At 33.3% G+C, this 18,623-nt stretch overlaps 3 protein-coding genes across 4 annotated transcripts; 1 reads left to right on the top strand and 2 right to left on the bottom strand.

Moving 5' to 3' along the window:
• Positions 1 to 1,713: 1,713 nt before the first annotated feature.
• LOC123917308 (pentatricopeptide repeat-containing protein At3g49730-like) lies at positions 1,714 to 6,125 on the bottom strand. Of its 2 annotated transcripts, XM_045968999.1 has the most exons (3): positions 3,896 to 6,125; positions 3,386 to 3,577; positions 1,714 to 2,744 (listed from the first exon to the last, which is right to left on the bottom strand). In XM_045968999.1, the coding sequence occupies exon 1, from the start codon at positions 6,048 to 6,050 to the stop codon at positions 4,071 to 4,073; it is 1,980 nt and encodes a 659-aa protein (XP_045824955.1). In that variant the 5' UTR covers positions 6,051 to 6,125; the 3' UTR covers positions 1,714 to 2,744; positions 3,386 to 3,577; positions 3,896 to 4,070. The 2 variants fall into 2 exon arrangements, with proteins under 2 accessions (XP_045824955.1, XP_045824954.1); XM_045968998.1 differs by lacking the exon at positions 1,714 to 2,744 and having other exon boundaries at positions 3,136 to 3,577.
• A 1,014-nt stretch (positions 6,126 to 7,139) lies between these two features.
• On the top strand, positions 7,140 to 10,437 carry LOC123917307 (reactive oxygen species modulator 1). The gene is made up of 3 exons (XM_045968997.1): positions 7,140 to 7,315; positions 9,273 to 9,310; positions 10,081 to 10,437. The coding sequence occupies exons 1-3, from the start codon at positions 7,243 to 7,245 to the stop codon at positions 10,192 to 10,194; spliced, it is 225 nt and encodes a 74-aa protein (XP_045824953.1). The 5' UTR covers positions 7,140 to 7,242; the 3' UTR covers positions 10,195 to 10,437.
• Positions 10,438 to 13,509: 3,072 nt separating this feature from the next.
• LOC123917306 (pentatricopeptide repeat-containing protein At3g49710) lies at positions 13,510 to 18,501 on the bottom strand. The gene has a single exon (XM_045968996.1). It carries the CDS (start codon positions 18,358 to 18,360, stop codon positions 16,189 to 16,191), a length of 2,172 nt encoding a protein of 723 aa, XP_045824952.1. The 5' UTR covers positions 18,361 to 18,501; the 3' UTR covers positions 13,510 to 16,188.
• Between the last annotated feature and the right edge of the window lie 122 nt (positions 18,502 to 18,623).

Here is an 18,623-nt window from a genome sequence, read left to right as displayed (position 1 = left end):
AGGCACATTTTTTTTAGCCGCAAAAATCTTTTATTAACAAACTCACCATAATATAAGGCATATCTTTTTAAATTGGACATAAGTTAGACACAGGCAGGCGCGTAACGCGCTTGCCTGGCCCGCTAGTTGGTATATATAAAGAGAATGCATGAATTTTGGTGTGGACTTTTCATAATACCAACAACATCCTTAATTTTTTTTAGTAGCAACAAAAATCTTTTATTAAAAACTCACCATAACCTAAGACACATTTTTTTTAGCAACAAAAATCTTTTATTAATAAACTAACAAAAATATAAGACATGTCTTTTTTTTTTTACATAAGCCCGCTAGTTTAGAATAAAATATTTAAGAATTTGTTATATAATATTGTTAAAATATAATTGAAACTATTGTGCTATTTTTTATAAAATTTATAAAATTAATAAATTTGATTATAATTATCAATGATAAATTATCCAATTTTTTATGTATTCGTCACAAATAATGGTCCCGTGTATATTATTTAATATAAAATTAAAAATTTGATTTGGAATATTTTTTTATAATTTAGTAAATTTGATAAATTAACTTTATTGTATGATTATTATATTACTATTATTATTAATAATTAATATTATATTGTTTATGTTTTTTTTATGAAAAATATTGTTTATATTTTTATTTCTATGTTCCTATTTTTATGCATATTCATCTTATTTTTCTATAATCTTTTTGATTGATTATTTTATTCTCTTTTTTTTTTAATAGAATTGACTATTTTATTCTTATTTCTATATTCATATGATCTATTTTATTGTTATTTTTAAGCATATAATCTTTTTGCATAGGTTGCTTGAGTTGAACGTATTAATCTATTTTTTTGCTATTTTTATGAGTATAAATTATTATGTTTTGTTTCAATCTATAATTTGTTTTGTTTCAATATTTAAGCATATCATTTTTATTTTTATATAATGGAATATATTGTCGTCTATAGAAATTTTAAAATAACTACTCCCTCCGTTTTCTTAAAAGTGTCAGTTAGAATGATAACACCAAATTAAGAAAATGGATTTTTACACCCTATCTTCCTATTATACATTCATCTTAATTCACCAATAAATTCCTATTTTTTTTGCACAGTACTCATCTTATTTAAATCTTCAATGAACCATTGTTATAGCTAACAAATTCTGTTTAAATCCGTTTGATTCGTAAAACAGCAAGGACTGGACGGAACAGTGCAGGACAAAACAAGATAATACAGGACAGGACAAAACTGAACCGGAGAGAAATAGGACGATAATATTTTTATATTCGAAAATAAAATGGGTATTTTCATATTTTTTTATAGTTGTACTATGGACAAAAAAATGTTGCGTGGTTCAGTGAGGGACAACAAAATCTTGTTTTTGTCATGTCCCTTACAACCTAATTTGTCCAGTCTCTTAACCAGTTTCAAATCAAAACAGATACAATAAAAATTATCTTGTCCAGTCCCCTATTTTTTAGCATATCAAACGCACAAGGAAGCAACAAACTTTCCTATCTAAAAAAAAAGAACAAACTTTCTTTTTTTTTAAAAAAAACTTTAGTTTTTCAAATATATATATGAAAAAATATATTTTAAAAGATAACAATAATTGACAAAAGGTATAATTGACAAATCATATCCTTAAAAGACAAACTAGACAGTCCGTTAGAAACGCTAAATATGATAGAACTTCACACTTCTAAGAAAACGGAGAGAATAGTATTTTACACAGAACAAATTGCCACAATGAGAGAATTTTTACAATTTGTAAGAAAAAACATTTACAAGTCTTCATCTCTAATTGTTTTTAATTTGCCATACATATCCACAATCTATATAAGATGATATTATTTTATAAATATACACAACCAGATACAAGCACGAGCATTTTACTATAACTTTCAATTTAAAACAATAGATCAAGTAGGATCACAGATTTTATTATAGTCTATCTACAACTACAACATATCTTCAACCTCACGATTCTTTGCCAAACACTGAACGCAACAGGAGAATGACATGAGCGTATGGCCCTTGTACCCTAAATCATGTTCATCAATTTAACTTGGCACAATTGTGTAACCATAATGTTAATTGAGGTCTTTTTGGTGGGGATAATTGAAAGTATAAAAAAGGTATAGAACCTCAGAAGTTTAAAGAAGAAAAATTATCAAATAGGCTCCATAAAAATCTTCATATCTAAGAGGCACTTTTGTGAAATGAAAATCATATTAACAACTTCATCTTTCAACTCCAACCGGAAATGGTGATCGGAAACTCAACCACGGTGGTGTGATCGCAATGAAGATCACATATCCGGACTTTTTCCTTGTGCAGGTTCAAGTTGACCGGAAATGGCATTTGAAGACGGTGGTGGTCTAAAAATTCAAACTACTCCAATCTTAAAAATAAAGAAGAGATGATTTCAATGATAGTGGTTGTGTAGCTATTGGTGGTCAAAAAGGCTCTCGCAAGGTGGAAATTTAGCCGACGACAAAAAATGGTGGATTCAATTATTCCCGTTCTTACATTGCTTCATGAGATCGTTTGTGTACTATGGTTGTTCCAAACCCCAACCAACCTACACTTGGAAAAATTACTCTGTAGATTGCCCTTTTCTGCTTGAAGAATCTAACCACAGTTGCATGATAGTGTAGCTTCTGGCGGATTTAATTGTTATGATAAATCATTGTGCTGACCATAACTTCCAAAAGCAAAATTGTATATTCTGGACAAAAGAAATAGAACATGAGACACATTAATTGAGTTAATTCAACAAAATCTCTTCAACCTACTTTGCCACCTCAAGTTCTTCCAATGGGTAAAAAAAATAAGGAACAGGTTCATTTTCCTATGAAACACCGTCTTATATACTCCCATTGGAGATGCTCTCATAGGTTGTTCTTCGATTGGAGCTAGCGAAACTGTATATTTATAGATTACTAATATAATGATAAATCACACTTGGACTGTCAACACATGTAAGCAGTATCACACCTCTCTTGGGGTTGTTGATAGGTAATGACACTGATTGATACATATAGACAACAGCTTATAGAAATAGAAATATGAATAAACTTTATATATAACATCAGAGCAAAAGGGAAAGACACATATAATATAGAAATTGAAATATGAATAAAATAACAAATGTATATCTCTTTTTCACTCATTATTGTTGTTCTACGTTTTGCAAAACAAGAGGAACTTTTTTCAATGCTACTGTTGAGGAGATTATCAATGAAAATATTAAGATCTACTCACTGAAGATAGTATGTATTGTAATGCTCGGAATGCTAGTATTACTATCAGGACATAAATAAGTAGGGACTAGTAAATAAAATCAACGGTGAAAAGAATAAGTTATACCATAACTAAAACAAGCAGGACAATGTCTTGAATCCCATGGCACATTTGATCATTTCCCTTGCCTCTTTCATCATCTCTCATCTCATAATTATTCGCTTATCCAATAGGTTGAGAGGCACACAATGTTGGTGCAAAGGAGTATTCTTGTTTGAAACTTTGTCGAGCTTTAGTAGTGCTTACTGCTTAACATAGCTGCAGACACAATTTCTATCCTTAAGACCTCACTTCTCCATAGATTAAAAATGTAAAATGTGTGTTTACAAAACAAAAAACTGATGGAATTACCTAAGCCGTAAGATCAGTTTGAAAGGGAGAGATAAACAGGTCAAATGAGATAATAAATAGTTAACGATATTATACGAAAAAACAAATAATTTAATTTAAAGTAACACAATTTATTAGTTTTATTTGTATGTGTAAATAACCTTAAAACAGCGACTGAAAATGCACCAAGTAGTAATGATTATAAACTACAAAGGCCAGAACTATTTTGAACAGTAAAGTTGATACCTTAAAGAAAGAAACAACTACTCTATTGCCATCTAATTATGCTCATCTCTCCTTAAGCCAAGATCAATAACACCACTTAATTTCCATTCAATTGAATTACTTGACCAGCATCTGCGCAGGAATCAAACTACCAGGGAAAACCTGTGAGTTGTATTTGAAGCCTCACCCCTGTAAATTATAGTGTTTTTTTACTGCTGCCGGCGCCACCCCAACGACGTTGTCTAGCCCTCCTCTTCCTCCCATCTTTTTTCTCCTTCACCTTTTCTTTCAAGTCCCTCTCTCCTCTCCGTTTATACATCTTGAAAGTGATATGTCTATCAGCAGCCATTTTCCTTACCTTCTCAGTGATTTCAACTGCAAATTCTCTGTTATACAATTTCTTCAGACCGCGCATAAGCTTTGCAAAAGTATCTGGCTGTGGCATTAAATCGCTTTCCATCATGTCTATACAAAACGAACAAGCCTCTTTCACATGTCCTTTTGAAAACAGTGCATGAATCCAGATTGTCCATGCACTCACATTCATCTCACAACTTTTAGAAGCTGTAATACAATTCCAAGTATCTTTAGCCATTTCAAGCTTCTCAGCTCTTAAAAGAGAATTCATCAACTCCTTCAGTGTACCATAATGAGGAGCAGCAAAAAGCCCCCTCCCAACCATTTCTTTGAAATACTCACAAGCTTCAACTAGACAGTCCTGCTCTAGAAACCCATCAATCATGATTACAAAGGTGTCGGTACCCGGACTGAGTCCACTTGCTTCCATCTCATTCCAAAGCCGAACACCTTGCTTGACCTCTCCCAACTTGCAAGCCAACCTAATGACTGTATTATATATTTTAAGATCAGGAACACAACCAATCTTCTGCATCTCATTCACAAGTTCCATACACTCTTCCAATTCTTCCTTCTTTTCATGAGCCAACATGATATGCAGATAAGTTAGCTGATTCGGGGAATGACCTTCCTGTATCATCTGATCCAAAAGCTCATAACCCCTTTTGATTTTCCCCCACTTGCAAAACCCACTTATCAATGTGGTATACGTTATGACATCCATCTGACAACCATTCCTCTGCATCTCAACAAATAACCGCATTGCCTCCTCCAATTTTTCATGTTTACATAGCGACTGGATCAAAGTAGTATACGAGGCAGCATTCGGTTCGCACTCCTGCCTTCTCATCTCTTTCAAAAGATCATAAGCATCCGCCATTTTCCCAGCTTGAGCATACCCACCAAGCAAATTATTAAAAACCACAATATCCGGCTCAATACCCGCATCCTTCATTTGCACCAAAACATGCTTTGCCTCCACAAGCTTCCCTTCCTTACACCAACCATACAACAATGAAGTAAAATGCTTAACAGTCGGCGGAAACCGATACCTCATATCCTCAAAAAGCGAAGCCGCCTCCTTAACACTACCATTCTTACACAAAGCATCCAAAAGACACCCAAAAACATATTCATCAGGCTCACAACCATACTTAGGCATTTCATCTAACACCTCAATAGCCTTATGAACCATCCTAGCTGAAGCAAATTTCCTCATCAAAATAACAAACACTTCCGGCGAAATCAATTGAGGATTTTCAACTCTCATTTCTTCAATCAAAGCCCAAACAGCCCCAAATTGTCTCATTTTACTCAAAACCTTAATCATAGCTTTATAAACTTCTTGACTATGTCTATAACTTTGTTGCTTAGAAGCCCAAGAAAAAAACCTATAAGCTAAATTTCCAGCATCACCACAACGATTCAAAACACGTTCTGTTAATCCAGACCTAATAACAACTCCAGATTCTTTCAATGCAAGTTCCAATTTAGGAACCCTAGAATGGTATTTTCTTAATATTCTATAAACTTTTTCTACATCAAAAGCAAATTCATCATTGTTTTGATCATTGAAATTGTTTGTATTAGATTCAAGGTAAACAAGGCCAAATTGGTCATTTTGGGAATTTGGGGTTTTTTTAGGGTTTGGTGTTGGTGGTGAATGTGAAGAAGATGGTTGAGAAGAATTTACCTGGAAAATAGTAGTTGAGAAGAAGAAGCGATATAATGTGGTATTTTGGTGGCTAATTGGAAGTGATTTTTTTAATGGGAGGTTGAAAAGATTGTGTTTTTGGAAGAAAAGTGAAAATCTTTGCATCGTTAATAATGGGGAAAAAAATTGTTGTGAAAATGAAGAGGAAGAAGAGTGAATAGTGTGACCAAAGTGTAAGAGGGCTGGAAGACTGAGCAAAATGATAAAACATATAAATACTCCTTCACCTTCAGTCTTAATTTTTTTTTTTAATATTTTTTTTTCTTTCTAAATTATAAGAAAGAAAATAAAAAGTAACTTTTATTGTTTTTAAGTTTTACTTTTACTTATTTTTATAAAATTAAAAGTAAATTATTTATCATCCATAATCAACTTTTCTTTTTCTCTTCCAAGTTTTAATCCTAACCGTCACCATTTTTTATTCTTCTTAGATTATTAATAAAGAGAGATGATTTTAGGTCAAATATTTAGTGCTCATTTGGCCCAATTTTTTTTAGAGTTTATGCAATATAAATTAGATTTTATGCTATTTTATAAGTTCACACTAGTGAAAATTATAATTTTATAAACTATTTTATCATAAACTACTTTGACAAACTTATAATAATATATAAAAATTGCATAAACTGTTTGCATAAATTCTAAAAAAAAAAACTGAGACAAACGAGCTCTTAGAATTTGGCTTTAGAATATGTAAAAAGTGTCTCATAAATGTAGCTCAAATAGTAGCTACCAGAGATATTATTTGAGTGACCGGGGTTCGATCCACATATTTCACATTTCCCCACATTTAAAATGTACGAGTCTAGTCAATAGATTATTTCACAAAAAAAATACTATAAAAAAATTATTTTTAAGATTTTTTTTGGATCAAATTTTTTAAGACTTTAGAATTTTTTAAAATGAAAAGAACTAAATTTAATTTTTTTAAATTTCAATAGATAAAATAAAATTTTTAATTTTTTTAGATAAGCTTTTCATAATGTTTTAAACTATGTGAATAATAGTTTATACTTTATGGAGATCAATACTTTTTTTTTTATAGGCATCAAAAACAAAAAATAAAATAAAATAAAATTTGGTAATTAAGTAATTTTATGGTGACAAAAAACATATTTAAAAATAAATAATAATTTTGTTCTTACATATAAAATCCGCAACAATTAAATTAAATTAACGAGACTACTTGGAAAAAAAGCAAAAAAAAAAACAGTTTGCGTTTATTGGTGAAAGAAAAGGAAAAAAAAATTGAGTTTAGTTTAGTTTCACTTTCCTCCAAACAACGCACAAAATCGCAATGGCTAGAGACAGTTGCCTCGCTCGTGTCACAGCCGGTGCTGCCGTAGGCGGCGCTGTTGGCGGTGCCGTCGGTCAGTTATCCACTTCTTATACAATTATTTTATTTGTTTATACCTTATGCTTTATATATGTTCTATTTGTAGTTTAACTTCAACTCTTATTTTAGGTTCTTTATTATTTATGTGATTCAATTAGGTTTTGCATTATCAAATTTGTTTTGATCGGTTATTCAGTGTAATAAGTATCTTCCCTTTGATAATGTGATTTTAATTAAGTAAACCACAAAATCAGTCCTTGACTGTTAAATTTTACTCATACTAATCTTTTAAAGAATATATGTTAGGGACTAAATTGAGAATAAGTTGATAAGTGGATAAACATAATGATCAAATCGATAGTAAGTTGTAAAATATAAGGACTTAATCGATATTAAGTGATTAAATATAGGGACCAACTTGACAGTTTAATAGAGTCAAGAGACCTTTTTGAAATATATATAAATTCAGAGACTTATGTGAGAGTGTCCTACAGAGACAACGAATAATTTGGTGCTTTACTCGATTTTAACGATTTGGTTTATTTTATTTTTTTTTACTTGCTTTGAAGTTCACAATTAGTTGATCGTGCTTAATAGGGATGCATTTACTTGGCCTCATATTGTGATTTTAAATGTTGATGTTTCTAACTGCTAAAAGATGATGATATTGAAATTAACCACACTTTGTATAGAAAATGCGGTGAAGCAACTTTATGTTGTTGTTTTGTGTTTAGAGTAAAAAACGATTTTGTTACAGAAAATGTTTTCAGAAGCCAAATAAACTGTTACATTTCCATCTTTGTCACAATGCATTTGGGTGTTTAGTCTTGGAATCTTTAGTTGGAGATTTGCTGATTTGAGTTTTTCATACGGCATGGAGACAGATGCATAGATGCTCCCTCCGGTCTCTTTTATAAGAGACTGTTGATTTTTTAGATTCATTGAATAATTAATGTATCTGGTCTAAAATGTAAAACAAATACATAATTTATTCAATAAATCTAAAAAGTAAATCGTCTCTTATAAAAAAGACCAGAGAGGGAGTATTAAACAAAGTTCCGCAAGTTTTGATAGGGTTCGACCTACTCATTGTTTTTGAGTCTATGTATCTTTTTCAATATAAATGTCGTAAAAAAAAAAACTCACGTTATAGAGGATCCACTTCTCTTTAGCATATGCTTGTTGTTTGAACTCGAAGAGGAATAATTGAATTATGTCCTTTTTTTAGCTATGTACTTGTAGCTAAAAGAAAGCTTAAAGTTACATTGATATGCTTAATGGAAATTTCGATGATGGCCCTAGAGATTTAGCATAAGTTTAGTCTTTGGGGCAGTACCTTCAATATTTCTACTGAAGCTATATGTCTCAACTAGCCCATTTATTCCCTCCATGCTTGGTCTTTGACCTTCTTTGGAACATGAGAAATAAACGAAATTGTTTGAGGTGGTTTAGGTTAGTGTTTTCAGTTGTAATGCTCTTTTAGGTGATCTGAAGGTATTTTAGAATCCTGGACCTTGGGGATTCTGAAATAAGACACTGATTTATGTGTGTGTTCTTGTCATAAGGTTTTGATGAGATGGCACTTCTATGGAAGTCTTTCGATAATGCATAAAAAATATATGTACAAATCTTGAAATCATGCTTAGTAGAAAGGAAAGAGGGCTGAGTACTTACTCTCGCAGTGCTTTGCATCTTATTTTGTACTTACTGATCGTATCCAATTGAGCTTGACTCTTAATCACATGTATGTAATATTTTAAGTCTGATGCATCAAATTTTACGAATGAATCATCTGAAATCTTGCTTTGAAAAGTAGTGTGGACATTGTCAGTCAGGTGCTTTTGTAAAAATGTGAAATAACTATTATGCTGAAATGTTAACGTCAAATGCATCTATATGATTATTTCATTTTGTTTTTTCATTTTATTTAAGTTACTTGAATTTAAATGTTTCAGTGCACCTTTTTACCTAATCTCTTGGCTTCTTTTCAGGTGCTGTGTATGGAACATATGAGGCTATTAGATATAAGGTATGTGATATGATCTTGTTTAGAGCACCATTTTTTGTAAAATTTTGTAAGTATCTATACATCGATAGCTTTGAAGTAAAGCTAGATTTTTAGTTGTAGTATAGCGGAATTTGAACAAACCACTATTTTTCGAGATCCACGATTGACAACACTATTTTTCTTGTTATTTCTCTTTTCTTTGGCAGTCTTGATTTTTATGTATGTTTAACCATAGGTTTAACAACTCGAAACTTGCCCCTCTTCTATTTATAGAATAGATCCCTTAGATTGTTCTTGCAGTCCTTCCGTAGAATTCGAGTTCCATTATCTGTTTTACTATGTATTTGTGATGGATATGTTTGTAATCAACCTGCTGACTGAATGCACTGTTACAAACATATAAATAACAATCTGTGGATTTGTTACCGAGAACTCACTCTTGATTTCCTCAGTTCTCATTAACGACATGGCACAGACACCAAACGCAGCATTGATACGTTGACACCGATAATAATTTGAAAAATTAAATATTTGAATGTAATCACATATCTCGGTGTTGGACAGTAATATGTGTCTCCTTCAATCTGAATGTGTGAGTGTTACATTACTTAAGAGAATATTGAATCCACTTTAGCCAAAATAAGAGATGCCCCGCCATGCTGTCAAAAGACACATCATAAATATTTTATATTGATATTGAGTCATATTACTTTATGTTAGACGTCAAAATGTATTAATTCTCAGAGGTTATTTGTGTCAACATTCCGATCAATCAATTCATTGAGATGCAGGTACCCGGACTTTTGAAAATTAGGCATATTGGACAAACTACACTTGGAAGTGCTGCTATATTTGGTCTTTTCTTGGGTGCCGGAAGTTTGATACATTGTGGGAAGTCATACTGAGCACACAAAAGATTTTATCTACCTACCTGCAGAGGTTTGCTTGCTGCCCTTGTAAAGTATGAGTAGAGAAAGAATTCACTTATTTATTTTCTTAATTTTTTTTTTTTTTTTTGGATCTTGTAAAATGTTTGATGGCAGTAGCTGCAATACTGCTTATTTTGTATGAAAATTTTGATTTATTTATCTCTCTGGACAGTACTGTTGAAATATCTTTGTAAGGGCTTTCATTTTCCTTTTGATTCATCTCCTTTCCTTTCATGCCGTGACAGCGAATTGCATAAAAATAATGCACGTGAGTGTGCATATCTGTGTGCGCGCCCGCGTTACAGTTGATAGTATTGTGTTTATGTTTAATTCAACATTGCCCCTCTTCCTCAAAATATACTCTCCCAAACGTAGACCGAATTAATGCAGAATAGAATATTTGATTTCATTAAATTATTTTGTAAAATTAGATGTGTTATGATTTGCAAACAATCTTGTAATTCAGTTTGCACTATACAAAGTATAAAGGTGTTAGCTCCATGAACCACTGTTGATCCTAATATATATGTTGATGGCCTAACATTTTTCCTATCACTCAATTTTCCATTTTCTTATGAAAAAGTTATAATGTCACTCACTCAAAGGTGAAAGAGTAAAAGGATCTGATTTAGTACCTCTTTTGGATGAATTGCAAATTAAACACCTTCATTCTGATTTGATGACAGCACAATGGATAGAAGTGAAGACATAACAATGTCATTTGTTTGGATAAATTGTGTATCAGGTTTTTTGGATAATAGTCAGATCTGATACACAATTTATCCAAACAGATGACACACTGTTAAGTAGATGAATAAAAAATTGAACTGATTGTTGTTTCTTGGATTGTGTTTATGTGCATGATCCTAAATCCTTAAGGTCTTCAGGTTTTTTGGTTATAATTTGGTGATGTAATGTAAGTTATGTAACCTTGCTTGCTTCTTTTTCTTCTTTCATTCCTAAGATAAACATTATCCTAAATAGAGTAGTAGGATGGATAAGACAAATGATTCGTTTAATTTGCATTTGGACTCCAATTTTCACGTCCCGAGACATTGGTGAAGGTTTCTATTCCTCTCCTCCGGGGTTCTCTTATCCCCTTGAAATTTTGCCTTCGAGAATTAACTTCAGAACGTAGATTTCGAATTAAAAAAATCATGTCTCTCATTAAAACACACTAAAACATGGTTTTTTAGTTCGAAATCTATTTTCTGAACTTTATCCATAGGAGGAAAAACATGATTTTTTGGGAGATAAGAGAACCATGGGAGGAGGAAGGGAAGAGAAAAAGTCGGAGACATTTCTACCCTGTATTTTCTAAAGCTACAAATTGTAGCATGAGGTTGGATGTAAAACTTTGCTAAAAAAACAAATGCACAAAGCCACTAGGTTTGCTCTAGTAGTGAGAAATTTGAGTAGTATGTTAGAGATCAATGAATTCGATCATCAATTCCTTTGTAAACAAAAAAAAAAAAAAATATGCACAAGTGTCATCCTTTCAATAATTTAATTCAACATGACGTCTACGTGTGTTCTCTTTACCACCTAAAGGCACACTTTGATTCCCAATAACAATAAATATATATATATATATATCTATATTATAATTAATTGTTTTGCTCAAAACAAAAAGTACACATGTCATTCTCATATTTCTTCTAAAGAAGGAACAAATACACAAGTGTCATTCTTTCAATAATTTAATTTAACATGGCGTTTGCCTGCAGCGTTTTGAAACGATAATTCTTAACAATGACTATAAAATCAAAGAACTGCCACACAAAGAAAAGGACACTAAGTAGCTATTTGCAATGAAAATTAAGCATCTTCCTTCTTTAATTTGAAGCGGCACAATGATAGTTGAAGCAAGATGATCAACAACACAACAATGTGCTATATGTTTAGACAAATTGTGTTAACAGTTTCAAACTTTGATCTATTTTACAACTTGTCTAAATATATAGCACAATGTTATGTAGCTGAAGGAGTGTTAATTTTTGAAGAATTCATAAAGCATTCGTGTGCATCATTCTAAATCCACAAAGAAAAGAAAAAAGAAATTAGGTTGGGGAATAAAGCAGGACCGGAAAAACAAGAACAATGATTTTTGGTGAATAGAGATTCTTCAAATTCAAATTGAAAAAAATCACAAGTGAAGTAATTAATAAATATATATGGAAAAGATGTGACAGACTTGGATTGGGGGTTAAGTTAAAGAGAGAAAATATTGGAGAGTTTGTTTAATTAATAAAATAATTGGTAACAATAGGATTATGGTAGAAATAATTGGTAACGTAGGGAGATAAACTTTAGTTTAATTTTATTTTCAATATTTTCTTGCGAAACAAACCACCAAAGAACATGTTTTGGTTCAATTTAATGGGGTGACAATATTGTTGTGCATCGTCGGTGTAATTTTTTTTTACACATACATCCAATGACATGTTGCCACATCATTTAATGAATGTGACAAATCATGTGTTTTTAATTACCATACATGATGTGTCACTATATTATTGGACGCATGTGCAAAATAACTTTACACCGACAGTACATGTATATTAAATTCTTTTAAAAATGAAAAAAAAATTATGTATATCAGAAAAAATGAAAAAAAAAAAAAAATCACCTGGCCCCTAATTATAGGGTTTTTTGCTGCAGGATTATGTGCAAGATTTTAATCTTAATTCTTAACCAATTTTTAGACAAAAAAAAAAAAAAAAAAAAATCTTAACCAATTTGAAAAATTGAAATGAATAACATAGCATATCTATTTTTTTACTTCAAATTCTAAATTTCATTATCTAATATTATATTTGATTGTCTAATAAGATTCACCAATTTATTTAACTCTTTTAGTCAAAAAAATAAATTATTTAACGCTAATAGTTCGTTTGGTTGATTGTCTAATAATAATCACCAATTTGATTGTCTAATAACATTCACCAATTTTTTTTATTTTAGTCCAAGTTTATTTATTGGTTTTCGTAATTTTATTTTCTTCCTCTTTTTTTCCACTCAACCAAACTCATGAATAACTTAGCTATGCAAAAAAAATTAAAAATTCAAGGATAATTAAACAGTCTTTAAATTTTTAAAAATTAACGGACACTAATCCTACGTGCATAAAAGATTTTCACAGAAGAAAACATTCTAACTTTTTTTATAGAGACAAAAGTTAAAACTCAGTATTTTTAAAGTACGAAAAACTTATTTTATCCTAAAAAACATAAAAAAAATATTATTATAAAAAACTACAGTTATTTTGCACATATTTTAGCCATCTTTTTTTATTGAACAACAAATATATTATTAATAAAAATCAGGTCTCTGCACAAAACGTCTTGTAATTCTCCTCAACGTCTTAAAACTTGTTGTTTGGATGAAACATAGAGAACAAACTAACTAAAACTTACTAATTGATGTAAAACATATTTAACTCTTAAATACAAAGGCTAAGAGACAGTGAAATTTAATTGAAGATATGAGCATTCTTCTCCAATCTAATATGGCCAAAGAAAATGGCTCAAGTATTCCACTCTGTTGGTTCAAAAGCAACTTAGATTTGTGAGGCATAACTGTATTGCCCCTTATGATTACGAAAACCAACTTGAGGTGCAGCACACGGTCAATCATGGAGGGACTACATACCAATATTAATATATTATCAAATAAGATGAACGCAAACCGTCGTAAAAATGGATGGAAAATATGATTCATGAATGATTGGAAGAAACTAGAGCATTGGTTCAGCCGAAGGATACGACCAAAAACTCAAAACAGATTGTGCTATGCTCTATGCTGTATGATACCATGTGACAACATTTCATCAACCAAATTATCTACAATGTCCTTTAGAATAATGTAATACTGAAAAGGACACAAGTTGAAATGTTGAGTACCTTCCTTTAGAGTGAATCCGTAGTTGGGTGCTCTGCTTTAGTGTGATTGACGAAGGCTAGGCTAGTAATACCCAAAAGAAATGAAAAGAGATCGGGGTCGATAGTTGGCAAGAAACTTGATCCCCCCAAAATAAAAAAGGGGCTGCTGCAGACGAACTCTAATTCCGGAAATCAAATAAGTCGGGGAATATGATAACTAGTGATTGATTTTCATTTCTTCCATTCAGTGCTAAATAGCAGCAGTTTATTATTACACACACACAGAGCCTAAAAAACTTTCCACTACTCTGCCATCTATGCAGAACCTAGAAGCAACCAAAAGAAAACTTTTACTTAAAGAGAAATTACCTTCTAACTAACACCAAGGTTGTAATGTTCCTATACAAACTAACAAGGCCATGTTACATTCACTCCTCTCATGAAACCAAGTAACGGACATCAACTTGACATTTGGCATTTGCTTAGCTAGAAGTACATAGCTCTATCTTGCAAAGATAATTTAAATTTAAATTTTAAACTAGTAGACTTCGGCATCTGCTTAACAGTTAAACTATGCTGGAGTGAAATTGATGTGAACCTAGAATCAAGTAAGGCAATAGTCAGGAAAATAAGAGATATCAATGGATGAACTATAGTATTTTATTGATGGAAAGGTAAATACAGCTGGGAACAAGACTCCCAACGACCCACAGAGCTAGGCTCGTCTCAGAGAAATGCACTCCTCTGGCCAAAACAGAAAATGATTCTTTTGCATACCCCCTCACCTCACACAACTTCCTTTATATAACCGAATACATCGCACAATCCATATGCTCCCTCACCCCCTGCCATGTCAGCATCCTCAAACTGTTCCCTCCTAACATAGAGTAGCCTGATAATGGGCCTGGACAGCTGATGTTCTAATTTCCTATTTGGGCCAAAGTTCTCATATGGGGTCCTAACATTGCCACCCTCTTGAAAAACAGACTTGTTCTCAAGTCTGAGCTTAGGACATTGACTCCTAGTAGTGACTTCTTCCTCCCATGTAGCTTCTTTCACAATGTCTAATTTCCACTTAATTAAAAATTGGCTAACAAAATGTCTTCCGAAAACTGTCCCTTTGCAATTAGAAAAATCAGAACTACCCTGCTTCACTAGTCTACCAACATACCAAAGATTAAGTGTAAAGGAACCATAGAATGCAAACTGAAATAGCCCATATGCATTTCCACATATTTGTCCCTTCCAACAGCAGGGTTGCAGTGGAGTTTCAAGATTGGAGGTGAGAAGATTACATCAACCATTTCCTTTTCTGAACTAAGGTTTGAAATAGTCCTTATATTGGTTACTACCGCTCCATACAGTCTTGTGGTCTTAGTAGAAACAACTTCTAGGTTTCTAGACCAACCCAATATGAACTGCAAAACAGCAGCTGTAACGGTGCTTAAAAATTTACCACAAGGACAAAGACAAACTGCCACTGCAATACAAATCCCAAAATTTTAAAAACCTGATCGCAACCGCTAAACTTTGTTTTTCCACAATAGTCATCAAACCGTGAGTCACTTCGTCCAGAATTCCATTGTTGGGAACTTGATGAGCCGATTTCAAACATTTGAACACTCCACACAGTTTCAACCACACCGCATTAGGTAGCAGTCAGCAGTTACTTTGATCTCCTTGCAGAGAAACTAATCCATCACCAATCACAGCTTGAACAATGAAAATAACAAGCTTATTTGAAGTGCCTAATATATCCCAAATTTTATATCCCCTTGTCAATATGGTAGCATCATTTGTCAACTCAGGGAAACAAAAGAAATAAATCTCGAAATCAATTCTCAGACTTGTTGATGTTCATACGAGACATCATAAAGCTCCTTGACAGATGACAGAAAATTAAATTTTCATATGGGGCCCTAACAGAAATTTATAATTTACTATTGATAAAATTATATGGATAAACAAAAAATTGTATTGGTCATTTCTCCTATTTTTACAATAGTTTTAGCTACTAAACTAGGTATGTAAATAATGTGGTGGTATAATTTATTTTCTCACTGAAATAACACCTTCGATTATATATCTATCACCAATAATCCCTGCATGAACACTTCCCATCCTTAAAGCAATGGAACCTGTGTGTATCTCTAACCGTGATTTCCCTACCAGAAATCGCTGATATAAGTTTGATAGCATTGTGGCAATCACCACAAATTCTTAGATTCTTCACAACCAGTATTGGCACCCCTTCTTCAGTTGAGATCAAACCAAAAGCAATTGCTAGTTTCTCACTATGATACCATAACCTTCTTTCTTTCTCTTCTGCTTCTACCTCTTCATCTTTCACCAATGCCAATCTTATATCTGCTACATACCCAGCTTGCTTCAACTTCCTTAACAACTTGCTCATGTACTCATAAATCTCTTTTATCCTTGGATGTGATGTGTCTTCAGCTACAAAGACATGCACCTTCTTATCTATCTCAATCCAACTACAACCTGGTTTCTTCTTCACTCCTCTTTCACGCATCATCCTTTTGACTGTTGCAGCCTCTTCCCATCTGCCGGCACTGGCATACATACTTGAAAGCATTACATATGGAGCTGCATTATACGGTTCCAGCTCGAGAAACTTATTGGCTGCTTTCACTGCTAGCTCCACATTGCCATGCTTCCTACATGCACCGAGCAAAGCACCCCATTCAATAGAACCAGGATCAAATGGCATTGTCTCGATAATCCTCTCAGCTTTCTCGAGTTTCCCGGCCCTACCCAAAAGATCTATCATGCATGAATAATGTTCTGCTTCGGGTTCAATCCTATACTTTTCTTTCATCATATTGAAATACTTCTCACCCTCCTCAACTTGTCCGGTGTGTGCACATGCAGAAAGAACAGATATGAAGGTTATATTATTGGGCACTATTTGCTCTTGCAGCATCAGTCCAAAGAGCCGGAGCGATTCAACCTCAACACCATGCTGTGCATAGCCTGCAATCATTGAATTCAGTGATACGGTATTATGTTCGGACATTTTATCAAATATCCTTCTCGCATCATGAAGATTACCACATTTGGAGTACATTGCAACAAGAGCATTGTTCACCGAAACACGGTTAGAAGGGATATCAGATTTGATTGACAATGCATGAACCTGTTTCCCCACAGAGGGAGATGACAAATTAGAGCACGCACTAATTACGCACACAAAACTACAATCGTCCGGACAAAAACCAACACGCTGCATCTCCCGGAAACTAGAAAGAGCATCCTCAGACAAATCCTCGTGTTGGGAAAATCCAGAAATCATGGTATTCCAAAGAACCAAATCCGGTTTAGGGATTTCCTGAAACACCTTCATACATTCCAACATTCCATGAGGAGCACACTTGGAGTACAAGTCAATCAACCCACTCCCAACATGAGAATTCCTATGGAATCCACTCTTGATCATCTTCCCATGAAACTGCATTCCCCCAGACAAATCCTTAAGGCAAGTGAATGCAGTAAAAACACTAGCCATAGTAAACATGTCAACCTCCAAACCCATCCTCTCCATCTCCCCAAACAACCTTAGGGCCTCCAATCCCTCCCGGTGCTGTCCACACGCCACAATCATCGCATTCCACGAAACCATATCCCTACACCCAACCCCCATTTCTCGAAAAACCCGCCACGCCTCATCCAACCGTCCCTGCTTACCATAACAAGCAAGAACCGCATTACACACCGAGGCGTAACAATCATATCCACACAACAAAGCAAAACAATGCAATTGCCTAACAAGGCCAACATCCTCCACACAGGCACTAATCATGCCAGAAAGCGTAAACCCATCAAGCACCAACCCAACCTCTCTAACTTCCTTAAACACCCTCAACGCCAGCCCACACTCACCTCGATGAGCATAAGCCGCAATGAGAGTGTTATAAGAAACAATGTCCGGTTCAGGAATTTGATCGAACAGTTGGCGGGCAAGTTGGAGGAAAGAGTGTTGAGCACAAGCATGAATAATGGTGTTGTAGGAAAAGACATTAGGGTAGTTTGTGAGGTGAAAAGCTGTTAAAGCATTAGGAAAAGTGCCAAATTTGGAATAAAGGAGTGTGAAGTGGTTGGAAAGGTAAGTTGAGTGTGGAATGAAGGATTTGATGTAGAAAGCATGGAGGGATTTTCCAGTTAGAAAATCTCTTTGGGCTATGCATTGTTTGAGAAGGGTTCGGAAGGTTTGAAGTTGAAGTGGGAATGTGCATTGGTTCATCTAATCAAGACCAGAGTTGAACAACAACAACAACAACGTTGTAGCAATGGTCACTGGCGCAGCCATGAAATTGAGTTCTAGCTAATATGCCTCGTGTATTTCTCTCTTCTTCTTTTTTTTCCTTTTTGTTTTCCCACATCTTTTCCATTTATATCATAAAATTGAATATTAATTTTTTTTAATTATATACGGATGGATTACGGAGTATGTACAAAATTTTCACTGTGATTATAAAAAAAATATACTACTAATACTATTATTAT

Source organism: Trifolium pratense, linkage group LG3, assembly GCF_020283565.1.
Source record: "Trifolium pratense cultivar HEN17-A07 linkage group LG3, ARS_RC_1.1, whole genome shotgun sequence".
In the NCBI taxonomy this organism is placed as follows: Eukaryota; Viridiplantae; Streptophyta; class Magnoliopsida; order Fabales; family Fabaceae; genus Trifolium; species Trifolium pratense.
The sequence above is the reverse complement of the archived record's forward strand: the minus strand, read 5'-3'. Positions and strand labels throughout refer to the sequence as shown.

Bases quoted from the DNA above. Each gene is read 5' to 3' on its own strand.
- LOC123917307 (XM_045968997.1), top strand. From the start codon at position 7,243: ATGGCTAGAGACAGTTGCCTCGCTCGTGTCACAGCCGGTGCTGCCGTA. The intron at 7,316-9,272 runs GTCAGTTATCCA...GCTTCTTTTCAG, and splicing joins CGCTGTTGGCGGTGCCGTCG to GTGCTGTGTATGGAACATAT. The intron at 9,311-10,080 runs GTATGTGATATG...ATTGAGATGCAG, and splicing joins ATGAGGCTATTAGATATAAG to GTACCCGGACTTTTGAAAAT.
- LOC123917306 (XM_045968996.1), bottom strand. From the start codon at position 18,360: ATGAACCAATGCACATTCCCACTTCAACTTCAAACCTTCCGAACCCTT.
- LOC123917308 (XM_045968999.1), bottom strand. From the start codon at position 6,050: ATGCAAAGATTTTCACTTTTCTTCCAAAAACACAATCTTTTCAACCTC.